We start from the raw sequence: 27022 nt of genomic DNA on the forward strand, positions 1-27022 counted from the left end.
CGGAAGTCCGGTCAGTCTGGCGGAGTCTCCTCGTGCAACCTACGGTCAGCATGGCGCACTACAACTTCAAGAAGATTACGGTGGTGCCGTCCGCCAAGGTAGGCGCCGAGGGAGAGGCTCCCCATATCTTGCCCTTTTCCTTGAATAGGTCGTGCGGAGCGCCCAAGCCTGTAGCCCTGGGGCCTGGAGAGGGGCGTGTTGTGCCCTGTCGTCCCCCGGTGTTGGGCCTCGCTTCCATGCAGGCCTCGTCCTCTGGCCATCAGGAACCCCCAGATAGCGGCCTCACTGCCTGAGTCCGAGCCCTACGCCCCCAGGCCAGGGGTTCCCCGGAGACCAGGGTCCCTGCGAGAGCAGGTGATCCCGGAGGGACTGCCCAGGGTGTTGGGTGGTGGCGAGCGGTGGGGAGACGCCCCAGTCGTGGGCCTCCAGCGCAGGAGGCCGTGGTTCATTGCTGTCAATGGTTTACGACTTCTTAATTTTAGGTCTTTCTTCTTCCGTCGGATTGGGAAACGCAATTGTTTCAGTCGCAGCAGGGTAAACGTTTCTATAGAGTTATTCGGGGGTAGCAAGAGGCAGCCCCCAAAGTGTTGAATATTGAGAATGTTCAGTCAGGTTTTTCCGTGGACCTGCGATGTGGGTTGTGATGGCGAAAGCGCTTATCAGGAAACACGTGTTTGTCGGGCAATCCGTGGGGCACTGCACAGAGCCAATGCAGAGGATGAATTGCTCTCGTTGAACGTGGTGCACTGTGAATATAGACAGTGTTCTTCCTTTTATTCAAGCGCCAAAGGTGGAATGAGATTGCCTTGGAAAGCTTCTCCAAAAGCTAGTATTTTACGTTCCTAGCATAATATTAGTAGTCATTAAAAAAATTTTTTTTTTTTTTTGTAGATGGACAGGATGATTTTATTATTATGTGTTGCTGAGGGTCGAACCCAGTGCCTCACACGCGCTGAGCAAACACTATACCACTGAGCCACAACCCCAGCCTGAATTAGTACATTTTTACCTCTTCCCTACAATCATTCTGGTACAGCTCTCTCTAGATTGTACTATCTGGAAAAAGAAATCGTTTGTAGGAGTCATGTTTTGTTTGTATTTTTGGCCCTTATGATATTTTCTCATCCATCTGTCAAGTTTGTTGAAGTAATTTGCAGAGTTTTATCTGAAATAAAGCTCTTCAGATAATATGAACTTTGTTCATATAAAGACTCATGGAGAACTTTAAAATATATTCATACAGTTTCTATCTTCTATTGTCTTGAGTGATATCTGTATTTCTAGAGAACAGATGAATTTGCTTATGTCTAAAAGATGACAACGATTTTCCTTTGGTGATTGGAAGTGAAAAAGGAATCACAGTAGGAAAGTATGGGGACATAGTTCATTGTAGTATCTATTGAGTGACTGATGTTTGTGCAAGGGGTTGTGGGTACAAAATACATAAGATATCATTGTGGAAGTTATCTAGAGGTGTAAAAGAAGCACTTATAACCACACTAGAAATAACAGAATTGTTATAACAAAGAAATATATAGTATATACAGTTGGCTTCTTGGTTATCTGTGGGTTCCACATCTGGATTAACCAGCTGAAGATAGAAAATACTTTGCTAAAAAAAATGCATATGTACTGAACACATACAATGGGAGAGTTGGGAAACTTCCATGTATTTAGTTCCTAACCCCTTATGGGTTCTTTTGGGGAGAAGAATAGAGATCCCATGTGTAGTAACAAAAGATGTGAATATTCGTGCCTTTCATAAAATTGAAAGACTGTATTTCGATCACTGTTTGTTTTCTCTGTCACTGGATCCTGAGTTCCTAGAAGGAAGGATCAGTGTCTTGTTCATTATTTTATCTTCAGCACTTAAGTATTTCTGTCATTCCAGGATAAAAAATGATCAGTGTTGTTGAATTAATGAAAGTGTTGAGGAGAAATCAAGTAGTTTTTTTATGGCTATATATATATATGATTGAAGAAGTAGGGGGATAGATTTCCTTATTAAAGAGAAGCAGAAGCTAGTTGCACTGGGGAATGCATTGCAAACATTTTTTTTTATATCCTCTAATGGTCACTTACGTGCTTATGGGAAATTACAAACAGTGGGTTTAATTTACCCACTATTTTATGTCCTTTTAAAAGTCAAAGCTATGCGTATGGAAATTGCAAGATTTTTTTTCTTTGTTTTTCAGATTTATGTTTTAATTGTCTGACTATAGTTTCAAATATTTTTAGGTATGGGGCAAAATTTATTTCAGCAGCTATTCAGTGTTCCTTAAGGGCCAGGAACCATACAGATGAAAAAAGTTGTATATTAAAAATTTAGTTAGAAAAAATACTAGTAATTTAAAATATGTAGTAAAGTTAGGTATTAGTGTTTTAAGAAGATTTTGAACAAGTGGATGAAAGGTAGATGTTGAATTGTGTCTTTATTTTCTTTAATTGCAGGACTTTATCGACCTGACATTATCGAAGACTCAACGAAAGACTCCAACCGTGATTCATAAACATTACCAAATTCATCGCATTAGACATTTTTATATGAGAAAAGTCAAATTTACTCAGCAGAATTACCATGACAGACTCTCACAGATTGTAACAGATTTTCCCAAATTGGATGTAAGTGATTCTAGGAGTTGTGTATGGTCATATAAATGCGGGCCTTCAGAGAATCACCATTTAGCCAGTTTGATATAGTCATTTGACAGAAAAAGAAACAGAAAATAACTGATATGCTAGCATTAAAGCTGGGAACAGGATCTGTTTTTTGTTTTGTTTTTTATTTTTAGTGTTTTTCCTCAACCAGATTCCATCCAGTGAGGCCCAAAGCTATCTTCTCTGACTTTCTTTGAAACCTGTAGGCTTGCAGGGACCAACCCAAACTAGATAAAAGCTGTGGTTATAAACTCTAAAGCTCAGGATTCTCTGATGGGCTCACTAGGACACACTGGCATGTCTGGGCTTTGTCTTCTCCCTCTGGCTGGGGCTTTTTCCTCTTGGCTCGATGAGGGTCAATGGGCTGAGGTCCACCACTGTGATCTTGTTACTTTATCAGCGGATGGTGGTCAGTTCAGCACTGATAGTTTTCTTCACTATCAAGAAGAGATGGCAGAGGGAGTTGTGATTCCTGCATTAAGCTAAAGAAGCTGAGTGATTGCCTTACTCCTCAGCATATTGTAGTTTACTAAGTACATTTCTATATTTAGCTATAGAAATATGAGTAAAAACTGCTTGACAGAACCTAATAGCAAAATTTGTGAGTGGCTGTGTAGAATCACAGAGTTGTAAGATTATTTGAGGTTGTGAAGGATCTGGGTATCAGAACAGTCTTAAAGCCTAAATTGGTCATTGCTGCAAAGTGGTCCTGGAGTATAGGTGAGACAGAGACAAAAGGTGGGTTTATGTGAAATTTTTTTCTTTCATATTTAAAAAATAAATATACAAAAGTGTGTAAAATACAAAGTAAAAAATTCCTGTAAAAGACAGGCACTTATTTTCTCTCTCTAGAATTTGACACAGGTGCTCAGTGGATATTGAATGAGTGAATGATTTACTGGGGGAGGTCAAGTACTGGAGATTACCCAACGATGAAAAAAGAGATTAAGAATGATATTATTGGGTCTGGGGCTGTAGCTCAGCAGGTAGAGTGCTTGCCTAGCACATGTGAGGCATGGGTTCGATCCTCAGCACCACATAAAAACAAATAAAATAAAGGCATGTTGTCCATCTACAACTACAAAAAATTTGAAGAAAAAAAAATGAGATTATTACCAGGCATAGTGGCACTTGCCTGTAATCCCAGCGGCCTGGGAGGCTGAGGCAGGAGGATCGAGAATTCAAATCCAGACTCAGCAACTTAGCGAGGCCCTAAAAGCAACTCAGTGAGACCCTGTCTCTAAATAAAATTGGGGATGTGGCTTAGTGGTTAAGTGTCCCTGGGTTCAATCCCCAGTATCCAAAAAAAAAAAAAAATTATTCTAAACTAACTTGATATTAGGAAGCACCTGATTTAGCAAACAATTTATTTTTATTTTAATGTAATTACCATCACATTCATTTGATTCTTTGTAACAATTCTTATCTTCCTCTTCACTTTTTTTTATACATTGGAGATGGAAGAGTTCATCTACATGAACATTGTATTACTGCTACCTAGTAACAGTCTAACTCAGTCTACTTGACTATAGTCAGTCACTCATTGGACACTTACTGTGTCAGGTACGGTTCTGAGCACTAGGATTACAGCAGTAATAAAGTCCCTGTCTTCATTTCAGTCGGTGAAAGAGTGGTAAATCAAAGGTACATAGTATGTCAGATAAAAGAAATGTAGCCAGGTCAGGGGAGTGAGAAGTGTCTGCAGGGAGGTGGAACAGTCCCCAGAAGTGAGTGAGCCCTGTAGGCCAAGAAACAACAAATGCAAAGGCTGTGAAGTGGAGGAGACCCAGCGGGTGGGGCAGAGTTTGTGAGGGAGAACTGGAACAGGAAAGGAAGGGGCCTGGCAGTGTGAGTAGGTCTTGGAGGAATTCTATCCTTAAAGAGGAATTTAGAGGGTTTTGGGGATACCTAGCCATTAGGAGGTCAGTGCAGTGATTAGGATGTGTGATTTTAAAATCATGGCAACTTAGATAATTGGGATAGTGGAAAGGAGTTGAGAAGTAATTGGCTTCAGGATTATTCAGAAGCAGAACTAAAAGGATATGCTCATAGATTAGATACAGGGTTGAGAGAAAGAATTGGGAAGACTTCAGGGTTCTCCACCTTGGATGACAAGTCTTGCTGTTCAACACACTGAGGAAGACTAAGAGGAGCAGGTCCAGGCTGTACATGCTATCTTGAGATGTGTGTGAGATATCTGAGTAGAAATGCCAAAGCCATGTAGAAACAGATTTATTTATACGTAGGTACGTACTGGGGATTGAACTCAGAGGCGCTTTACCACTGAGGTACATCCCTAGTCCTTTTATATTTTTAATTTTGAGACAGGGTCTTACTAAGCCTCGAACTTGGTATCCTCTTGCCTCAGCCTCATGAGTTGAACCCAAGGGTGTTTTCTGAGCATCCCATTCCGGCATTTGCCAAGAAGGGAACAACAAAATGGAGCAAGAGGCAGAAGGATTGTGGGATTGAGGAATTTTTAGTTTTTTAAAAGATATGGTCCCAGCTGCTCAGGAGGCTGAGATAGGAGGTTCTTGAGTTCAAAACTAGCCTCACCAAAAGTGAGGTGCTAAGCAACTCAGTGAGACCCTGCCTGTATTTAAAATACAAAATAGGGCTGGGGATATGGCTCAGTGGTCAAGTGACCCTGCATTCAATCCCTGCACGCCCTCCACCGCCTCCCCCCCCCCCCAAAAAAAAAAAAAAAAAGATTTGGCAGCTAGCAGCACACCTGACCAGTAAATAGTCAGGTAGAGGGAAGAATTCCTGGAGCTTAAGTTCCTGAGTAGCAGGAGAGGGTAGGATCTGGTGCATATGGGGAGGGCCGTCCTTGGCTAGAAGGAAGGTTAGGGTGTAGATAGTTGCTGTCTCTCTTCTGATTGCTTCTGCTTCCAATTTTTTCCCCCTTGGCACTGGGAATGGGTCACTCCCCTATCCCCTCACACATGCTAGGTGAACACTCTACCACTGAGCTATATATCCTCAGCCTTTTTTGAGATAGGGTCTCACTAAGTTGCCAACATTGGCCTCAAACTTATAATCTTCCTGCCTCAACCTTCCAAGTATCTGGGAGTACAGGTACACATCACCATGCCCAGCTTCTTCTAGTCTTAGAAGACTAAATTGAAAGGGTCATTGGCTAGGAGAGGGGTCTGGAGAGAAGCTTTGGGTTTAAATAGAGAGGAAAAGGAAATTATTCTTCACGTGTTGTTTAAATGTAAGGATGTGAAACTATTGAACCAACACAACTGGTCTTTTTTGTTTGTTTTAGGATATCCATCCATTTTATGCTGATTTGATGAATATTCTGTATGACAAGGATCATTACAAGTTGGCTCTAGGACAGATTAATATTGCCAAAAATTTAGTGGACAAGTAAGGTTATTTTCTTAAAATAGTGTCTTTTAAGTTATTGTCAAAAGTGATAAAAACAGGCTTACATATTTTTTATTTTTAAAGTGTTGCTAAAGATTATGTACGGCTTATGAAGTACGGCGATTCTCTCTACCGCTGTAAGCAGCTGAAGCGTGCTGCCCTTGGGCGAATGTGCACCATTATCAAGCGGCAGAGGCAGAGTTTGGAATATCTGGAACAAGGTACTTGTTTTACATGAGCACATTTTTTTTTTTTTAATGTTATTTTTTAGTTGTGGTTGGACACAATACCTTTATTTTATTTATTTTTATGTGGTGCTGAGGATTGAGCCCAGGGCCTTTCGAGAGCTCTATTGCTGAGCCACAACCCCAGCCCCTCCCCCTCTTTTAAAATATGCATATTTTTTTTTCTTTAAAAGTTTTTGTTTTGGTGCAAAACATACATATATTTTTTAATTGTTAATAGACCTTTATTTTATTTATTTATATATGGTGCTGAGAATTGAACCCAGTGCCTCACATGCCCGGCAAGTGTGCTACGACTGAGCTACAGCCTCAGCCCACAAATGTTTTTTAATGTGTTTTGTTGAGGTGATTGATACTTGTTGAGGACTTATTCTTAAGGTGTTTGTTTTAGAGATGATGGGATCAAATGTTTTTTTTTAGCATAATCTATAAGAAATTCTAGTAGGTTAGTTATTATTGAAAAAGTGCATAGTAATTATAATGTCTACAAACTATAATTATTATTAAACAAAAATACATGTTTTTAATACTGAATAGGTAAGACATAGATGTGAATCTTGGGAAAATACTGAAGAATATATGAAAGTAAAGTAACTCACAGTTTTGTTTATTATTGACAGTTTTAGCTTTAAAAATGCTTTTATTTAACAGAACAATTTCTGAATTTTGGAAAAATTTTGTGGAAAGAGTTACTTACTACCTCCCACACATGTGTTTTTACACTACAGTCATTTTGACTTGTCTGGTTTTGTTCTCCTTTCCATTGCATTTTATATATCATTTTTGAACAGTTTTATGATACATGAGTACTTTGAAAATTTTTTCCTACATGACTTTTGGCTCTGCAGGATACCCCAGTGGGTGCCACTCAAGTGTGTGGTGTTGCAGATGAGGCAATTAAATGGAAGTAGTTCATGGGATAGCCAGGAGGTTACAGTGTGTGTGCTTCCAAACATGCTGCTGTCCCAATAACCTCACTTAACAAAAATCATTTGGACGCTTCTCCAGATGTGTTTTTGGCCTCCTCACCTTTGACTTATTGAATCAAAATAGCAGGTTGGTAGGCCTAGAAATTTTTGATTCATCTACATTTGGGAAATACTATTATATATGCACATATATGCTGTTACTCTGCAATTTTTCATATTTTCCATTCACTTATATTTTTTCCATCACGTTTGGGTAATAAAAATTGAGTGAGATTAATATAACTATGAGCTTATAGTGTAGCTAAATTGAAAAGAATATTTCAAGCAAATCTTAAATTTTGAGTCTCTTAATCTTTCAATTTAAACTTTTCATAGTGCGTCAGCATTTATCCCGCTTGCCAACTATTGACCCAAATACAAGGACTCTACTTTTATGTGGGTACCCAAATGTTGGGAAATCCAGCTTCATTAATAAGGTAGGTGTGTTTTTTTATTATAAAGCAGATTATTTGACTATTCTAGGACAAAGTGATACTGTATTCTCACTTGGTGGAATTTAGGATGCTCATGGTAATGTTTCTGGGTGACCGGTTAGTGCTTTCGTGAACACTACCCTAGTCTTCAGGAGGTTCTGATACCAGGTTCCCCTCAGGGAAGTTTAATTCATTGTCTGAACCTATGCTTATATTGCTATTACAACAAAACAAAACAAAACATTATTTTAAATTCTTGTATGTGCCTCACAATTTCTGAGGAATTTTAGAAATTTGAGTGCTTTTATGATGACAACTAGAAAGCTTTTCACAGGTGTGTTTTATCAGCTTATCCTGGGAATGATTGTGCCAGAGGAGTATCTCTGGCAGGTGACACTGAGCTGGACTCTCCTAGTCTGCAGCTACTCTGTTGGTGGTTTGTCACTTTGATTGTTGTGTCATCTTTTATATAAACTATGAGGTCCATTGTAGTGGTCACTTGTTGAGTGTCTTTCTACCTGAGTGAATTTATTAAGATCCAAGTGTAATATTTAAGTAATTGAGTAATTTGGTACTTCAGAACAATTTAGCTGATCTTGAGGAACCTAAAAGGAATGGAAACAGCATTTAAAATGTTAGTTTAAAACTAGCAACCGTTGAGGTATCAAAAAAAAATTGCTAAAATATTAGGGCTTACATGGTACAAAGAATAATTTTTTGCTCTGAAGCAGATCAGTGGTTTTATTTTGACAAGTTGCCCTGGCATGATAACAAGCAGAGCTCTCCATGGTCTTGGTTGAAGTGTTAAATGCTTGTCAGCATGCGCTGAACCTTTCTATGACCAGCCAGGACTCTGGGGGCTAGTGTGGCATCTGCTAGCTACATCTGGCTCTTTTAAATTGTATACTTAATTAAAATGAAAAATTCAGTTTCTCGGTCACAGGCACCATATATTAATTGTTCATTAGTACCACACTCTGGTGGGGCCCCATTTGGAAAGTGCAGGCATAGAGAGTTTCTATCAACAGAGAGCACTCTTGGGTGGTACAGGTAGTGGGATAGTGAGAGTAGGTGTTTTCCTCCTAGGCTGGGCCTTCCTTTGCCTCCTGAGACAGGTCCAGTGGTTTGAGGGATAAGGAATCATTGCATTTACCAAAGTTAATAGCTCCTGACCTATGCAGTTTAATCATGTGAAGTTTTTCTGGGTTTTTCCCTACTAAAAATCAGTCTTAATAATGTATAAGTATTGTGCTTACATTATTTGAGAAGAAATGAGTTATGGAACTTGTGTGATTGTGGAAGTTTTCATTATTTTTTTTCAAGGTGACGAGAGCAGATGTGGATGTTCAGCCCTATGCATTTACCACCAAGTCTCTGTTTGTTGGGCACATGGATTATAAGTATCTGCGTTGGCAGGTAAGTGTCTTATCTGTACATATACAACAGACCTTTTCGTTTTTGGATTGTTTTGGGTTGATGTTCCTAAAGAACTACAGTGTTTGTCTGTATTCCATAGTGCACTTATTTATTTATCTCCTTTATGAGCACTATCCTGTAGGGAGGATTCTGAGGATTAGGAAAGATAAATTTTTCTGATGTCATCAAGAACTTGAAATTTCTTTATCATGAAAAATGGGGATGTATTAGGGCAGTTCATATTTTATATATAATTCAGAGGAGGCAACTAGCTGCCAGTGTGTGATTCTGCATTAGTGATTTTATTTCATTATTATTATTATTATTATTTGGTACCAGGGATTGAACCCAGGGATGCTTAACCCACTGAGCCACATCCCCAAACCTTTTTGTATTTTATTTAGAGACAGGATCTCACTGAGTTGCTGAGGCTGGTTTTGAACTTGGGGTCCTCCTGCCTTAGCCTTCTGAGCTGCTGGGATTACATGTGTGCACCATCACACCCGGCTTCATTTCATTAGTGATTGCTGCCAATGAAATGAAATTCTTTTTGTAACTCTGCCACTAGAAATGGCATCAGCTATTTAAAAACATGAAACAATTTATTTCCACAATTGAATTTGACTTTAAAAATAACAAAATAATTCTTACAACCTGGGAGAGTTTCCTAGTTATTCCAGTTTTTACATTATGGTCATTAATGAAAAGGAATAGTTTATCTCAAGGTATTTGGTTAACTCTTTAGCTCTGCAAGGTCTCCACCTCTTTTGTTTTAATGTATTATGAATGTGTTTTTTTCTTATTGCTTTATGTCATCATTTACTTGTTTTGTTAGGTCTAGTTTAGGTATGTGAAAATGACTTCTGGGTTGTACTGGACAAGAAGTTTATGAGTAAGTGTATGTAGGAGTAATGAAGTCTGGTTATTAGGTTGTAGATACTCCAGGGATTTTGGATCATCCTTTGGAGGATCGGAACACCATCGAAATGCAGGCTATCACGGCCCTGGCGCACCTTCGAGCTGCTGTTCTGTATGTGATGGACTTGTCTGAACAGTGTGGACATGGGCTGAAAGAGCAATTAGAACTTTTCCAGAATATCAGACCTCTCTTTATCAATAAGGTATTTACAATCACAGTTTAATTTACACAGTACTTCTGCCTTATATGTTTGGAATGAATTGCAAGATGCCCCCCCCCCACCCAATGCCTAAGATCACAGATAGTACTGAACAATGTGTGCTATTTGAACAAAAGCACCATGATGCCACAATGATTGATCTGATAACTGAGATTACAAAAAGTTACTGACTGGTTGGTAGCATACACAGAGTGAAGACACTGATCAAAGGGATGATTTACATTCTGGGTGGGATGGAGCCGGGTGGTACAAGATTTCATTGTATACTCAGATGGTGTACAGTATAAAATTATGAATTGTTTATTTCTAAATTTTTCATTTTAGTATTTTACAGATGGGGGACTACAGTATTCCCCAATATGAAACAGATAATTTTTTGTTTTTGTTTTTGCTTTCTAGCCTCTTATAATTGTAGCAAACAAATGTGATGTGAAACGAATAGCTGAACTTTCTGAAGATGATCAGGTAAATCACCTTAATATTTTAATCACTTTTATTCACTATTCTGAGTTCTCTTATCAGCCTAAGTTTTGAAGGAATTTAGCCTTAATAGGCCAGGTACTATCCTCTGTAGTCAGAGGCATAACCATTAGGAAAACCTAAGACACAGGTTCTATGGAACCATCTATGTGTTTGATGGGTTGATACATTGAACCTTTGAAAAATGTCATTACTTTGGAAAGGATTATTCTTTTGAATTGGTGGCTTAGAAGAAGTAAGTTGTGGAGGTGTGTTTATCTCTTCCAGGCCTCAGAATATCAGGTATACCAGGGCAGCATTTCCAGAATAAAGTTCTTATTAGGATGTATATACATAGATGTTAATAGAAGGGATTCTGTGGTGAAATGAGTTTCAGAAAGGAGTGAGTAAGTGTAGGACAACAAGAATCTCTAAGCTCTTATAAAGTGGGGCTTTCCAGAATTGCGAGTGTCTGCTAACATATTCTCTGGGAGGCAGGCAATGAAACGAAGTGTGATTTTTCAAATAAATTTGACTCTGTAGCCCTTTTTAATAGGCAGCTTTTTGGATGAACAAATGCTTTGAGATACATGTACTACTATAGTGGTTTTCACACTGGTCCTTGGAGCAGCAGCACTGTTATCACTTCTGCCTGCTAACTTGTCAGAAATGTAGATTCCTGGATATACCTGTCTACTGAGTCAGAAAGCCTAGGGTATGGCAGCAGTCTGAGTCCAGCAGGCCTTCCAGGTGAATGGAGTGCACTAGAATTGTGAGAACCACTGCACATGAGTGAGAAATGCTGTCTGGCCACATCCTGTGGAGTATGCTTCATTGACCCAAATTGAAGAAGAAGGTCCTGAGGTCAGATGAGTGTGTTGTTTCCTGTTCAATGTCTTCTTCTACTTGGATGTCTTATAGTTGATAAGGATTAGCTTTTCTTAAATAGCCATGCTGGTTTTCTCAGGACACAGCAGTGAATTTTCTTTAAATTATTTATTAATTATATGAATACTGATGCCAGAGAATTATTTGTCTTTGAAAGAACTTTTATGTCTACTAGGTGATTTTAGTTTTTCAGTCTTAAAGGCATTGGAGGAGAGGAAGAGTTGGGGGGCAGTAGGTAACATCAGAAAAGTTTAAGAAGTATTTTGTGGTCAAATGCTTAGACTTCGGGTTAGACAACCTCAGGCCCCAGCTTTACTACTTAACCAGCTGTGCGGGGGGTGGGGGTGGGAATGAGGTCACTCTTCTGAGTCCTGGAGTGGAAGTAATGCCTGGGACATTGGCTACTTGTCAACTGTGGTGGGGAAGTAAGGTTATCTTTACAATCCCCAGCTTGCCCAGAGAAGATAATATCCAGTTACTTATCAGCTGTGTGGTAGAGAAGTGGGATGACATTTTGGAGTTAGCTTATCTATTAAGTGGAAGTAATGCCACATCATTGATTGTTGAGAAGTTTTCATGAAATCAGGAAGCAAATGCATAACAGGCACTGTTACAATATTGCTGTTTGGTTAAGTGAACATTATTTTACAGTGATGTTACATAATAGTTACACATATGACAACTATCACATGCATAGGTAGGCTCAGTGACCAGCCTTTTAGGGTCATAAGTTGCCAAGTGGCAGAATTGGTGCTCAAATCCTTGTTTTCCCTAAAACCACAGCCTCAGATGCTGTACTAATGGAAGTAGACCTGTTCTTGAGCAGCTTCACTGTCATGTGTTGGTCTTCTGCCTCTGAACTGTGGTTATGTACTCATTTAGATGTAAATGTGGCATTTGCTGGAGGGTGTGCAAATCAAGCCCCTTCTTATAGAGTCTTAATGATTCTCTAAGAATGTATTTGTAAACATTTTTTTATTGTTTTTTTTTTTTTTTCTAAGGAATTCCTTTGGGCTGTGAAGCAGATTTTTTAAAAAAGAAATACCATTGAGCTGGGTGCTGTTGTGCCTATCTATAATCCTAGCTACTTGGGAAGCTGCAGGAGGATCACAAATTGAAGGCCAGCTTGAGTAATTTAGCAAGGCTCTATCTCAAAATAGACAATGAAAAAATGCCAGGGATATAGCTCAGTAGTGGAGCACCCCTGGGTTCAATCACTAGTACTGCAAAAACACAAAAAATAGCACTGAAAACATTTTTTATAAAGTCGATCCTGATTTTGCCTGTTTCTGTTTTGGAAAGTGATTTCTTTCAGAATGTTCTGTAGAATTTTGGATTACACTTGGCTGTAGTTTGGTTTGATTCTCCCAGGTTGCTTGCTTGTTTATTTTTACTGCTAGAGATTGAATCCAGGACCTCATGCATGCTAAACACTTAGATGTACCTCCAACCCCTCACAGAAAAGTGTTGGGAGAAAACATTTAGATGCCTGTTTTTTTTTTTTTTTTTGTAAGTACTTATTAGCAAAGTGACAAGAACTTTCTCTAAAGAAATAATTCTAAAATATCACCATAACAAATTTTCACCAAAATTCAGCCATAATTTTCCATGGTTATTAATCCTAGACAAAATGTACATTTTTAGGTGCCTGTTCTTTGGGGGTAAAATTATATCATAGACATTGAGCAATTAGCATTTAAGACCTCCATTTGCATGACAATACAGTTTGTTCCTTAGGGAACTGAAAATCAATATTGCATGTCTCATTTTTCCTTTGTGTTCACAGAAAATATTTGTAGACTTGCAAGCTGAAGGATTCCCTGTAATAGAGACCAGTACCTTGACTGAGGAAGGTGTTATTAAAGTTAAAACAGAGGTCAGTACTTGAGTAAGTCAGGTATCAATCTTTTTATTGCCCATCTTTTGTTTTAGAAAAGTCATTGGGGGGCTGGGGTTGTGGTTCAGTGGTAGAGCATGTGCGAGGTGCTGGGTTCAATCCTCAGAACCACATAAAAATAAATAAAATAAAGGTATTGTGTCCAACTACAACGAGAAATATATATGTGTGCGTGTGTATGTACGTATGTGTGTTCGTGTGTGACACATGAAAAGTCATGGGGTGGGGAATGATTTTTCTAGGAGTTATTAACACTGAGGAGTGGTATATTATAAGATGGATCATCCACATGGACACAGAACAGTCATGCCGTTCCCCATTCAGGTGAATGATGGGATTTGAAGAGATAACAGTTGCCCCTCAGTATGAAGTGGTATGGTATTTTCATATCACTTAAGTACATCCACCCATGTACTTTAAATTATTTTTAGATTACTTACAATACATAGTACATTGTAAATGATATGTAAGTATTTGCTATATTATATTAGAGAATAATGATGAAGAAAAACCAGTTTGTACATGTTTAGTTCAGAGCAAGTTTTTCTTCAAATGCTTTTGCTCTATAGTTGGTTGATTTGGTAGTTGTGGAAACTGTATATGGAGGGTCATGTACTTTACAGTTCCCACTATAAGAGGTATTAAAATGACTGCTCTATCTTTTGACCTTCCTCTGTGGCCATAGTAAAAAGTCCTTTATAGAACATTTTTAGTCATAGAATGAAAGAAGTAGTCTTAAAAGCAAGAACATCTTGGGAGAGGCAGTCTTCTGTTCAGTTTCACATGCTATCTTATTTTCTACATTAGCATGTTATATTTTACTTGGAAGGGATTAGTTGGTTGAGTCCTGGGCAAGAGCCTTGCATCTAGGTGAGGCAGATAGCGGGCACTCATCTACACAGGATTGCTCATGGTGGAAGTGAGGCCTTGAATGGGACATGGGAGGGCTTCTTCAGGATTCTGGCTCAGGTTGGCTCTCTTCTTTGTAGAGAGTGACCTGCACCAGCATAGTTAACTATTGAGAGAAAATGCTTAGAAGTTCCAATCTAATCTATCGGGGCGGTGGGGGGGTTGATTCTTAATTCTTCCTTCAATGTAAGGCATAGGGCTCATATGTCTTTGTGACTCTGCTTTGTTTTCGTACTTTGTTAGGCTTGTGACAGGCTTTTGGCACACCGAGTGGAAACAAAAATGAAAGGAAACAAAGTGAATGATGTGCTGAACAGGTTGCATTTAGCTGTGCCTAACAAGAGAGATGATAAGGTAAGGTGGCCTTTTGAGGGAACCTTTGAGATATTGTGATGTTGGTGCTGGCCACAGCCTTTCCCCAAGGTGGCTGATCTAGTTACACACAAGCACAAATGGACTTCATGATTAAGCTTGTTTCTCATTCATAATGAAGTTACTCATATACATGGTAAAGAATTGGGGAGGCAAAGAAGGTAAAGCGCCATGTAAAACCAGCTTTTCAGATGCAGTTACTTTTAACTTATCAGTCTTGTTTATCCTTCTAGGAATGTGGTTTTGTTTGTTTTGGTACCAGGGAGTGAACTCAGGGGCTCTTGACCACTGAGCCACATCCTCAGCCCTATTTTGTATTTTATTTAGAGACAGAGACTCACTGAGTTGCTTTGTGCCTTGCTTTTGCTGAGGCTGACTTTGAACTCTTGATCCTCCTGTGTCAGTCTCCTGAACCACTGGGATTACAGGTGTGTGCCACTGCGCCTGGCTCAAGAATGTTTTTGATAGAGGATATTTTCTTTTAAAAATTTTAAGCAGTTGAACATGTTTTCTTTTAAAACTTTCACTTTCTTGCCACTATAAGCACTGCACACCTTTATACGTAGAATTAGAGTGTTTTGGAAATCTGTTAATTTCAAGGTGTGAAATTGAAAATGCTACCATCAAAAATGCTTGTCTAGTTTATATCGCACTAACAGTTGGGATATCATGTTGGGTATTAATTGGTTATATCTTAAGAATATAAAGATGATTTTCTTATTGTTAAATGTTTCTTCAATGATGAATGCAGTTGAGCTTTTTTTCTTTTTGTTTTCCTTATTGACTGCCTCAGGTTATCATCTTCAGGTTGATTTGTAATCATCTTCATGGTGATTTTTTTTAAAAAATCCAATTCTTCTCATAAGTTCTATGAATATTTTTTCCTTTCTGTTACACACTTTTCATGTTTTGGTGTTTTTCTTTTTTAACCTCAGGGAATTACGTGTTTTTCAACTATTAACGTATAATGTTTCCCTTATGGCTGCTGCATTTTCTGTCATACATAGGAAGGCCTGCCATCTAAAAAACTCTTTTTCTTCCATATTCCCATGTTTGTTTGTTTGTTTAATTCACCTCTTTTTTGGCTACATTTCTTCACTGTCTTGGATTTTTTTGTTCCAAGGGGGGTGCAAGTACTACTTACCTAGCTAGCTCTCTTTTCAGTTGATAGTCATTTACCTCAGAACTGATTATTGATATTTTTCTGTTGAATTCCTAACACATACTTGGATTTATGTGTTAAGTTTCTTATTCATTAATTCATATGTTATTTCTTCTGCTTTACTTTCTTACATAATTTTTCTTAATAACTTTGATTTTTTTTCCCTAAATAAACATTAGGACCAGTTTGTGGAGTCCTCCTGGCCTCCTTGCTCAAACTGACCTTGAAACCCATGCCCCGCTCCTTGAATGTTTTTTCTCCAAATTTTTTATTGGTACATTATAGTTGTACATAATGGTGGGATTTGTTGTTACGTTTTAGTATATGCACACAATGTAACAATATAATTTGGCCAGTATTACTCCCTAGTGCTTAGCCCCCTCCTTCTCTACCTTTATGGTTTATTTGAATTGATATGGGTATGGTTTTTATAGTTTCTCTGCAGTCAGAGAATTCGCTCCTTGTTTTTCTTTTTTTTAAGGTTTCTTTCTCATTCAGCAAGATGCTTCACATAAATATTTTCAATAATGTCTTCTCAGGAGAGACCCCCTTTCATCCCAGAAGGAGTAGTGGCACGCAAGAGGAGAATGGAAATTGTGGAGACCAAGAAGAAAAGGGTATGTTGCTATAACTCGGGCTAGTTTTATGGAGAGGGAGCAGAATATGCACAGTGATAGGCTTGTGGCCTTGAACATGTGGAATATTAAAGTCTTGAAGGAGGCTTGGAGAATGGGACACAAGCTGAGCACACCCAGGTCCCCACCCTATTAGATTCCAGGACACAGCAGTGAATTTTGAACAAAAATCTCTGCTCTCTTGGAGCTCTTTAGTTGATGGTAGATTGCAGCAAACAAACTATATAAGATATGTAATCATCATAGTGTCCAGCTGTAGGTTTCCTACCTGAAATAGAAGTTGAACCCCAGAGGTACTGAAAGATGTAGAGGACATTGCAACAAGGTGATTTTGGGCTTTCTAGGTAAATTTTTTTTTTTTTCCCCCATTGCAGGAACGGGATCTTGAGCTGGAAATGGGAGATGATTATATTTTGGATCTTCAAAGTAAGGGCTACAGTGTTATTTTATATGCTAATAGTTATTTTAATAATAGTTATTTTATATGCTAATAGTTATTTTAAATGCTGATTATGTATGAGGTATTTGAGGAAAAAAAGACAAGACTTAAAAGAGTGGAAGTCGCCAAGCATATTTGTCAGGTTTTTTTTCCTTTTTATTTTTCAATTTAATTTATTGAAAACTAAATTATAGGGGAAAGGAGGAAAAATATAAGGGGGAGAATGAATTACAGTAGAGGGGGTAGAGAGAGAAGAGGGGAGGGGAGAGGGGAGGGGGGATAGTAGAGGATAGGAAAGGCAGCAGAATACAACAGTCACCAGAATGGCAATATGTAAATCAATGGTTGTGCAACTGATGTGATTCTGCAATCTGTATATGGGGTAAAAATGGGAGCTCATATCCCACTTGAATCAAAGTGTGAAATATGATATATCAAGAACTATGTAATGTTTTGAACAACCTACAATAAAAATTAATTAAAAAAAAAAAAAGAAAAAGAAAACTAAATTATATACTTACAGGGCTCTGAGATTTCTTTCCAGGTCATGTTCTGTTTTCAGATGAGACAGTATTTTTCTAGCTTGAACAATTGTTGGTCAGGGTTGATCTTTTTTTTTTTTTTTTTTTAAGAGAGAGAATTATTTTTAAAAAAATAAATATTTTTTAGTTTTCGGTGGACAGAACATCTTTATTTTGTTTTTTTTTTACACGGTGCTGAGGATTGAACCCAGCACCCCACACATGCCAGGCAAGCGTGCTACTGCTTGAGCCACATCCCCAGCCCGGTCAGGGTTGATCTTGTTAGTAGTGACTTACATAGTATTCAACAAATGTTCTGTTATATTTATGAAGTGATGAGACTTGGTATAAGTTATAACTCGTTTGGGGCATAATGTACTTTAAGATATTAGAAACTATCATAAACTTAACTTTTTTTTTTAACTTTAGAATACTGGGATTTAATGAATTCATCTGAAAAATATGATAAGATACCAGAGATCTGGGAAGGCCATAATGTAGCTGATTATATTGATCCTGCCATCATGAAGGTCTGTCACTTTTAAAATTATTGATATTTCCTTTTTAGTGTGACTGTTGGAAGATACAAGCACATTTTGCTGATTTTTGTTCCTTTTGTTCTCTTCATGTATATCCCTTTGCCTCTGTCCTTCACCACCCCCTCTTTCTCTCTAAGGCATCTCCACGCCTCCATCCCTAATGGCATTGCCTCCTCTGCCCTCCCTGGTCCTGGAGAAGTCCTGAGCTCTTCCCCCTGTGCTGTAAGGGGCTGTCAGTCTGGCTAACATTGGTGCAGCACTGCAGCACTGTGAATCCTGTTACTGACCTGCAGAACTGTCAGGCTTTGGGGCTGTATTTCTCTTGCCTGTATTTCTTTCTGTCCAGCAGGTGGCGTCACATTATTAAGAAAATCGCAATTCCATGGGGTGTGAATTCTTATCTCCTGTTTTCTGTCCCTGTCTCAGCTATCCTTCTAATCTGAGAGACTCTGATTTAACTCTGGAGAATACTCAGCCTCTTCTTGATCTGTGGTTCTTTAGAGTTTTGCTCCATAACCAGCATCTTTCTTCTAAGTATCTCCTCTCTACTTGCTTTTTCTTAGCACATAAATGTCCACAATTTTCTTGTCTTTTTGAAAAACAAAAGCTTTGTTTATCCTTATGTCCTCCTTTAGTTCATATCTTGTTTTTCTCAGACTCTTTGGGAAAAATACTTTGCAAAATCTTCGCTTTCTGTATTTTTCTACTACTCAATTCCTTTTTTTATTTATTTGTTCAGTTTCATTTTCTGTAAGCTCTTCATATTCTCCATCTCAAACTCATGTCCACTATAGAAGTTGAGCTGGTTAGAGTGTCCAAAGAATGAGCCTGAATGTCAGCCTCCTTCACTCCATTCCTACTGTTCACTTACTTGTTACCCTTGTCTTCTATCATCTAATTTTCATCCTTTCTTCCTCTTCCATTATCTCCCTGTTTTTCCAACCTCTTCCCCTTTCCATGCTATGTTCTCATTCCCATATATGAGCAATCATGTGATGCCCTTAAGTTTTCCCTCTGTGTCTTGTGTGTTCATCTTCTCTTGTTTCATTTCCAGTTTCCAAGACAGATTGGCCAATCTGGCCTGTCCCATCCTTTCCCAGCCTCTTTCCTTTTCCCCTGTTAAGCTTCTGTTCAGATTTGTTTGTTAGAGTAAAATATACATGCATGTATTTTTAAAATTTTTATTTTTTCTTAACAACTTCATAGATTATATTTAGAATGATATTAGAATGGATAAATTGGATATTATACAAATCTGTTACCTGTCTTTGCTGGGAATGTTGGGGAATGAGGGAAGTGGTCTCTGCACATTTTTAGACTTGAAGTTGTCTTGGAGAAAGGGCAGTGGCGTAGAACAGTACTGGACGTGAACCCTAAGTGTCCATGTAGTCTCCATTTTGTTCACAGAACCTGTTTTCTGTGAGATCAACTGTGACTGGATCATGTTACCACATCTACTTAGGAGTTTTTTGTTGTTGATTTTGTTTAATTGTGACTACTCTATTTTTGAAGAAATTGGAAGAGTTAGAAAAAGAAGAAGAGCTAAGAACAGCTGCGGGGGAGTATGATAGTGAATCTGAAAGTGAAGATGAGGAAATGATGGAAATCAGACAGCTAGCAAAACAAATTAGAGAAAAAAAGAAGTTGAAAATCCTACAATCAAAGGAAAAGGATACACAGGGACCCAGGATGCCTCGAACTGCTAAGAAGGCAAGTTTTGTGTCATTCCTAAAAGGGACAACCTATTTTTTGTGTATTGGATTCTTGTGTAAGTCATTACTAAAGACAAGGTTTCAACTCATTTGTGACCATAAAGTTACACATACTTTGATGTGTTGGTGTATATTGACTTGCAAGGTGGTTTGTCTTGATCTAGTATATTTTGATTACAGTGCCCTTTCATTTTTAAATTCAGCACAATTGTAAATACAGTCATTTTGTAGTAGTTGTACCAAGTTAAAATTGTAACTTACAGTTTTAAAGCCATCAATTAACATTTTTTTAAAAAATTTTCTGTATTTGCAAGGATTCTTATTACCTTTTACAACTTACAGAAACCTAACTCAAATCTTACTTAAACTCAAAAGGTGATTTCTGGCTCCTGTAACTGGTTAGGGTGGGCAGAGTTGTACTTTAGACATGAATGGGTCAGGCAATGTCAAAATCCTTCCCATTTCTCAGCTTTGCCTCTGGCCTCCCAGGCCGTGGGCACACCCAAGCATTATGGCCATGGCAGGGTTCTATAATAACCCTCCTGGACCATAGGAAATGAGGTAAGGGAGCACCAACTCCCAAAGAAAGAAGACAACTGGCAGGCAGCTAAAATATAATAGGAGAGGAAGGAAAACAATTTGACATTATAAAAACTTCTCAGAAGATATTCATGCTTTAAAATGTGATAAATGAATGGTTCTTGACCTAACTAGGATATTTTAATTTTTCCTGGTGGTACTCATTGATCTCTGGGAGGAAAGATGTTGGCACACTGAATCTGTCTCAGTGTGTATTACTACCATCCACTTCACTATCTCATCTATACCATGACAGTCCTTCTCTTATCCCCTGGGTTTTTTTTTTTTTTTTTTTCTTAAATATTTTATGTTTTAGTTGTAGCTGGACACAACACCTTTATTTCATTTGTTTATTTTTATGTGGTGCTGAGGATCGAAACCAGGATCTCACACAGTGCAATGAGAGCGCTCTACCGCTGAGCTACAGCCCCAGCCCTCCCCTGGGTTTTTATGAAGAATGAAAGGACAGTATGCCTTGTATCTTAACAGAGAAATAGCTCAGTAAATGTTAGTTTTCATGGGATTTAATTGAAGTATCCAAAAACATGCAAGTAATCCTGAGTAAAAAATACACCTTCTAACAGAAATGTTACAGATCATTGTAAAAGGTATGATCTGTAGATATAGAGAAAAAACAAGCTCAGTTTGTCTGATCCGATTGTACACCCACAACATAGATCACTTATGTGATTCCCAGAATATGTGTGGGGGGGTGGGGGGTGGTGAGGGAGAGGTTCCATTCAGTCAACAAGCAAGCAGTCAATTCTGCATCATATAGCAGCGGGGCATGCTCTAATTGAAGTCACTTGTGATACTGTCTACTTGGAGATAGCATCAGAACCCATATGTTGAAGACTCAGTCTCATGGATTGCCCCTGCTTTAGACACTAGTTCAAGTCCAGGCCTCTGCAACTTTTGACTTGGCAGCTGTAAATTGGGGTTCCCAAGATTCTGTCTTTGGTTAATTTGTAATGTGCATCACTGAACTCAGGAAAACACTACACTTACCAAGTACACACATGGACCTACTTATTATAAAGTACATTTTAAAGGACAGAGATGAAGAGATAAGTAGGATGAGATCTGGAAATGTCCCAAGCACAGGAGTCTCCTTGTTGTTGGGCTGTACCATCCTCCCCTGCACTTGAATGGGTTCTTGTCCACACTACTGCAGGCTTCCACATGTTCAACCTTCTAGAAGGTTTTCAAACCCTGGCCTTCTGGATTTTCATGGGGTAGACTGAACAGGGAAGCCCAGCAAGGCTACTTTTTAGATTCTTCTTGTCTTGTGTTGTAGCATTCCTTCTTCCCAGGGATCTTTATGATCATCTTTCAAATGAGGTAGATAATTTTTCTTTTTTCTTTTTTTAAATTTTGTTTGGAATTGGGGGTTGAACTCAGGCATGCTCTTGAGCCACTTCCTCAGACCTTATATTTTATTTAGAGACAGGGTCTTGTTGAGTTGCATGGGGCCTCACTAAGTTGCTGAGGTTGGTTTTGAACTCCAATCCTCCTGCCTTAGCCTCCTAAACCACTGGGATTATAGATATGTGCTACCACACCTGGCTGAGGTGCATGATTTCTTGATGACTAACTTCAAGACAGAAAGGCAGGGGAAGACTGGAGTTTATTTTTAGTTTGACCTGCCTTGAGAAAGAGAAATAGTTTCCTTCAGAGGAAAAAGGAACCAGAGAAAGGAGGGCAAAAGATCAGACAGTTTGCTTCCTGAGACCTGAAATACCCTAGTTATAGCAAAGACTGTCCTTCATCTCTGTTGCTCTATAGCTGCTTCATCTTACTGTTCTAGTCGTTTAGGAATAACAAGGAGTGTAGGAATTATGAACCAGTAATGTGTACCATAGTAGTAGATGTGTGTTTTCCTTTTTTTTTTTTTAATTTCTTTTTAAACATTTCATCAGACCAGTTTTACTTAAAAATTTTTTTTTTTTTTAACAGGTTCAGCGGACAGTTTTGGAAAATGAGATGCGTAGTCTTGGTGTTGACATGGATGATAAAGACAATGTAAGTGTGCAGGGATGGTTTTATGTGTAGTCTTGCCCTGCTTAATCACTTGGATGAGTTCCAATAAATCCGTCATTATGTGATTGGTCAGCACTGCATCAGTGTGTCTATATATAGAGGTTGTAGCCTGTTGCTTCTAGGTCCAGTGAACAAAATTAAGTCAAGCACAAGAGAAAATGATGTGATAAAGATATGCAGTACACATGAGCTGTGTGAGGCTGCTGCCAGCATAGCAGCATGGCATTCCACAGCAAACTTTTTTTAATAAGTAGGAGTGCCCTCTAAAAAAATGATAAAAATAGTAAAATACGAAAGCCAGTAACATGTCTTTTATTATTTTCAAGTGTTATGTACTGTATATAATTGTATGTGCTACACTTATGTGACTGGCAGCATAATAGGTTGTTTACACCAGCATGACTACAAATCTAAGTAACATGTAGTGGTATGACATTGTGGCAACTGTGTTATCACTAAGCAACATCCCCATTCTTTTGAGACAGTCTCACTAAGTTGCTTAGGGACTCACTTACCTACTGAGTCTGCCCTCAAAATTGCAATCCTCCTGCCTTAGCCTCACAGCTCCCTGGATTATAGGCATGTGCCACCACACCTGGCTTCCATTATAATTTGTGGGACCACTCTTTTATGTGATCCATCATTGACTAAAGTGTTGTTATGTTGCATGTGACTGTATTCATGGGGCTAGCTTCAACTTTGTTTATATAAAGAAAACCAAGATCTTGGAAACTTTTGAAACACAAAGTTGATGCTAGAATTACAGGGAGAAGAAATAGGAACATTCTGTGTTTCTGGTGAGCAGATTTATTGCTGTAGGGTCTGGTTTGAGGTGATGGATTAGCAATTAAAGAGATAGCCACACTGTTCCAGTTCCCTCTTGGGGAATTCTTTGGGACTTATTTCATTGTTCGTGTTAGTGGTACAGAAAGATGACATTCTCAGAACTCGGCTCTTAGCGCTAACAATTCAAGTAGAATTTAAGATCTCACATGTTCCCTTGTCCTTAATTAAAACTCATCCTTGAGGATGGGTAAGGTTTGCCTGTGTGTTACATAAAATTCAGTTTTAATTAACATCAGGTAAGTCAGATGAACCCAGTGCCTCTGCTTATCTACCTCTTTCATGTTGATGGGAAATTTGGAGAATATTAAACTAAAAAGAAAAACAGTCCTTACTTAGTAGTTATACAAAAATAAAGTAGGTTTTCTTTTTTTAATATACCTTTATTTTGTTTACTTTTGTTTTTTTTTTTTAATGTGGTGCTGGGGATCGAACTCAGTGCATCAGGCACTGAGCCCCAGCCTCATAAAGTAGGCTTCAGTGGAGGGTTTTTCAGTCTTTCTTTTTAAAATATATATTTATGATTGCAGTCCACATATTCTACATCTCGCTGTGGTATCCCCCCCCCCCCCCCATTTTAGAGTCAGTTTCTCACATTTTAAGTTGAGTAACAATGTATTTTTATTTTAGCTCTTTTGGATTGTTTTGAGTTCAAAAATTCATTTGTTGTCACCTCAGAATTTATCTTCCTGGGATCTCAAAGACTAGAAAGCATCTTACATATCTGTTAATAATTCTGATTTTTTTTTTTTTTTTTGCTGTGATGAATTATGCTGGAGTTTATACATCTTCATATAAAAGATCCTTTTCATGTTCTTAGATTGTTTTCTCAAAAATGATCCAAGAAGTGGAATCACCAAACTCAAAAGAGAACATTGTGTTCTGTTTTTTCTAAAATTAGTAGAATAATTTAGATTCAATCACCAGTGTGTGAGTGCTATTAGCTTCACATGTGCTTGCTTGGAGAATTTTTCTAATATTTGTCTATAGCTTCTGACATTTGGTTGCTTCTTCAGTGCCAGGCTTAATGCTTACATGCCTTTCCAGGTAGTTTCATTATCCTTATCTTATAGACCAGGTAATTGTAGGTGAATAAGGTTAAGGAACTTGTTTAAAGTCCCATGCCCAGCATGAGGCAGAGCCGTGACTTGACTAAGGTCTGACTGCAGAACACATCCTCTTAGGCAGACTATGCCTTTGCTTGAACCTCAGGGTTGAACATTCCGTGTGTTGGTTGTCAGTTTGTGTTCAGATGGATAACCCCAGAATGGTGGGGTAAGGGAGAGATAATTTTTTAATGTATGAAATAATCAGTTATGATGCTAAATCTGAGGTTCCGTTTTGAAGGGGAGGTTCTGAGTTAACTTTTTAAATGGAACTAAAATCAGCTTTGTAGCATCAAGCAGCTTATATTAAGAATATTTCACCAGTAATTATGTGAAATTAATTATGTATATCTTAAAAGATCTTTAGCTTAAAACTCCTTCCTGTCCATTCCTTTTGTTAGACTAATTTTGATTATCACTGGCCCTGAAAGCAAGGCTGGGATCTAGAGCACCAAAGTTTGTTTTCTGTGCATTTCAGGCCCACTATGCAGTCCAGGCAAGAAAATCTCGGAGTGTCACTAGGAAGAGAAAGCGGGAAGAATCTGTTCCTCCCTCTTCTGTAGCCCGGAGTAGGAGCTGCTCTCGACCTCCACGTGATGTTTCTGGTCTTCGGGATGTCAAGGTTAGTCTCTGTGATATGTAATAATGAGAAAATGAGAGCCTCATATGTAATAGTAAAAAAAAAAAAAATAAGAATGTGTGTTACTTGAGGGCTCAGGGAAAACACCAACAGTTATTTGGAGGAGCAGGAGTTACAGGCAGGAATTTAGCTTTGCACTCCATTCCTTAGTTTATTGACATCCTTTTTAGATGAGCTTAAGCCATGGAACAAACAATTGAATGCCCCTGGCAGTCGGCCTTAGTGGACCATTCTTTAATTCTTTCCTTGCCTTTCCCTTTTCCTTTTCCTTTCCCCTCCTTCCCTTTCCTTTTCCTTTCCTTCAGAAGCATGATCTCATAATACACCAGCAGTCCAGGCTTAGGTCCCAGCTATTCAGAGCAGTGCTGGGAAATTAGCATCAGGGGCCTCAATCCCAACAAGCCCACATGAGGAACCAACCTGGAGGGAACTGTTTTGGATGATCATGAGATGATCATGTTTCTTTTCATTTTATTATGGGAATGTTTTCTGTTCAAATTGATAACTTGGGTCACTATCATCATTTCTAGTTTCTTGACAAAGGCATATTGAATGTCCACAATCTCCTTGATGAAATGTCTTTTTGAAAAACACAAAAATGTTTTGTTTCATATCTTGAGAATTCAGATACAGGATAAAGTCTATATGTATACTGGCAAGCAACTTACATTAGGGAAGCCTGAATTTTTCATTCCATCGTGCTGTTTCCATCTGGAAATTTGGGTGTTAATATTGGCATAGCCCCCTTGTCAGTCAGATGTGAGTAGTACATTCTCCTGAGCCCCACTTTCAGTGTTGTTTATAAGGACTTAGAACAGATATACCTTATGCCCCAGTTCTTCCAGATACAAAACTTATACTAGATATGGTTTTCATTTATTGAGTTGCTACAGATACTGTGGTGAACCTGAGTGGATTCGACTTATTAGGATCTCTTTATAGAGAAAACCTGTTTCTTATTTTAGCACCTGGTGGAGACTTATTTGGGTTTGATTAATTAACTTTTTTGTCTTCATCTCTATAGATGGTGAAGAAAGCCAAGACTATGATGAAGAATGCTCAGAAGAAGATGAATCGCTTGGGGAAGAAAGGGGAGGCAGATAGACATGTGTTTGATATGAAGCCCAAGCACTTACTCTCTGGAAAGAGGAAAGCTGGTAAAAAGGACAGGAGATAGCATCCTTTTCAGTTGACATGGTTTGTCTAGAGTGTTAACTGTTTAATTCTTGGTTTGGTTTCATGAAATTGGAATCATGATCTAGTAACTGAAAAGACAGTGGAAGTAACTAAAGTTCTTTCTTTCCTGAAAACTGGATAACCATATATAGGTGTGGGAAATTTTAATCACTTCATGATACTATAATTTTGAGTAGATGGTGTTTCTGCATTTAACGGAGTGTTTGCTTCAGAGTCACCATATAAGCTTCAGATGTCAAGTTTTCAACAACAAAATCACAAAAAAACAAAGTATGGCCTAATAAAGTAAAAACTTGATAAAGCCATCCCTTGTAGCTGACTTAATAGAAATAGACTTTCAATAAACTGCTAGGGAAGATTTGCAGAAGTAGAAGTATTGGTGTTACTTGGTTGTTTTGATGGAGAAAACACTTTTGCAAGAGGGAGATTTGGATCATCACACCTAAAGAACCCTTTTTGTGAAGAAGCACTCAATTTGTTGGACGTACACGGAGGCTGCCAGCCCTCCCCTGCAGGATAGAAGGCATATCCACTTATGAGTGTTAGAACCCTATGTTTAAAATTCTCTCTTAAATTATTTTCTAGTTTTTTTGTACAATATATCATTGTAATCTGTCTTCAACTATTTTATCCAAAATAAACCTTCAGAAGAAAATAGTTTTGATTTACTTTGCTATTTGTTGCAAGTCACTGTAGATTTGGTCAAAGGAAAAAAGGTATGACCTTTTCTGTTTTTAAAGCAAAAATACATTTTGAGGAGTAAAGTGCCTAAGGTTATAGCAATCCAGTGTGACATGTTCAAGAAAATAACAAAAATGCCACCATACCATCACCAAGCTACCTCTTTGG

General features: G+C 38.3%; 1 protein-coding gene across 2 annotated transcripts; it reads left to right on the plus strand.

Annotated features, from left to right (window-relative positions):
- On the plus strand, nucleotides 1-26830 carry Gtpbp4 (GTP binding protein 4). Of its 2 annotated transcripts, XM_076831537.1 has the most exons (17): nucleotides 1-98; nucleotides 2452-2622; nucleotides 5930-6033; nucleotides 6118-6254; nucleotides 7583-7683; nucleotides 9004-9096; nucleotides 10026-10217; nucleotides 10635-10700; nucleotides 13369-13458; nucleotides 14632-14742; nucleotides 16462-16539; nucleotides 16932-16983; nucleotides 17947-18047; nucleotides 19569-19766; nucleotides 22304-22369; nucleotides 24815-24958; nucleotides 26001-26830. In XM_076831537.1, exons 1-17 carry the CDS (start codon nucleotides 51-53, stop codon nucleotides 26151-26153), a joined length of 1905 nt encoding a protein of 634 aa, XP_076687652.1. In that variant the 5' UTR covers nucleotides 1-50; the 3' UTR covers nucleotides 26154-26830. The 2 variants fall into 2 exon arrangements, with proteins under 2 accessions (XP_076687652.1, XP_076687653.1); XM_076831538.1 differs by lacking the exons at nucleotides 1-98; nucleotides 5930-6033 and having other exon boundaries at nucleotides 2546-2622.
- The last annotated feature ends 192 nt before the right edge of the window (nucleotides 26831-27022 follow it).

This window comes from Callospermophilus lateralis, chromosome 13 (genome assembly GCF_048772815.1).
Source record: "Callospermophilus lateralis isolate mCalLat2 chromosome 13, mCalLat2.hap1, whole genome shotgun sequence".
NCBI lineage: Eukaryota > Metazoa > Chordata > Mammalia > Rodentia > Sciuridae > Callospermophilus > Callospermophilus lateralis.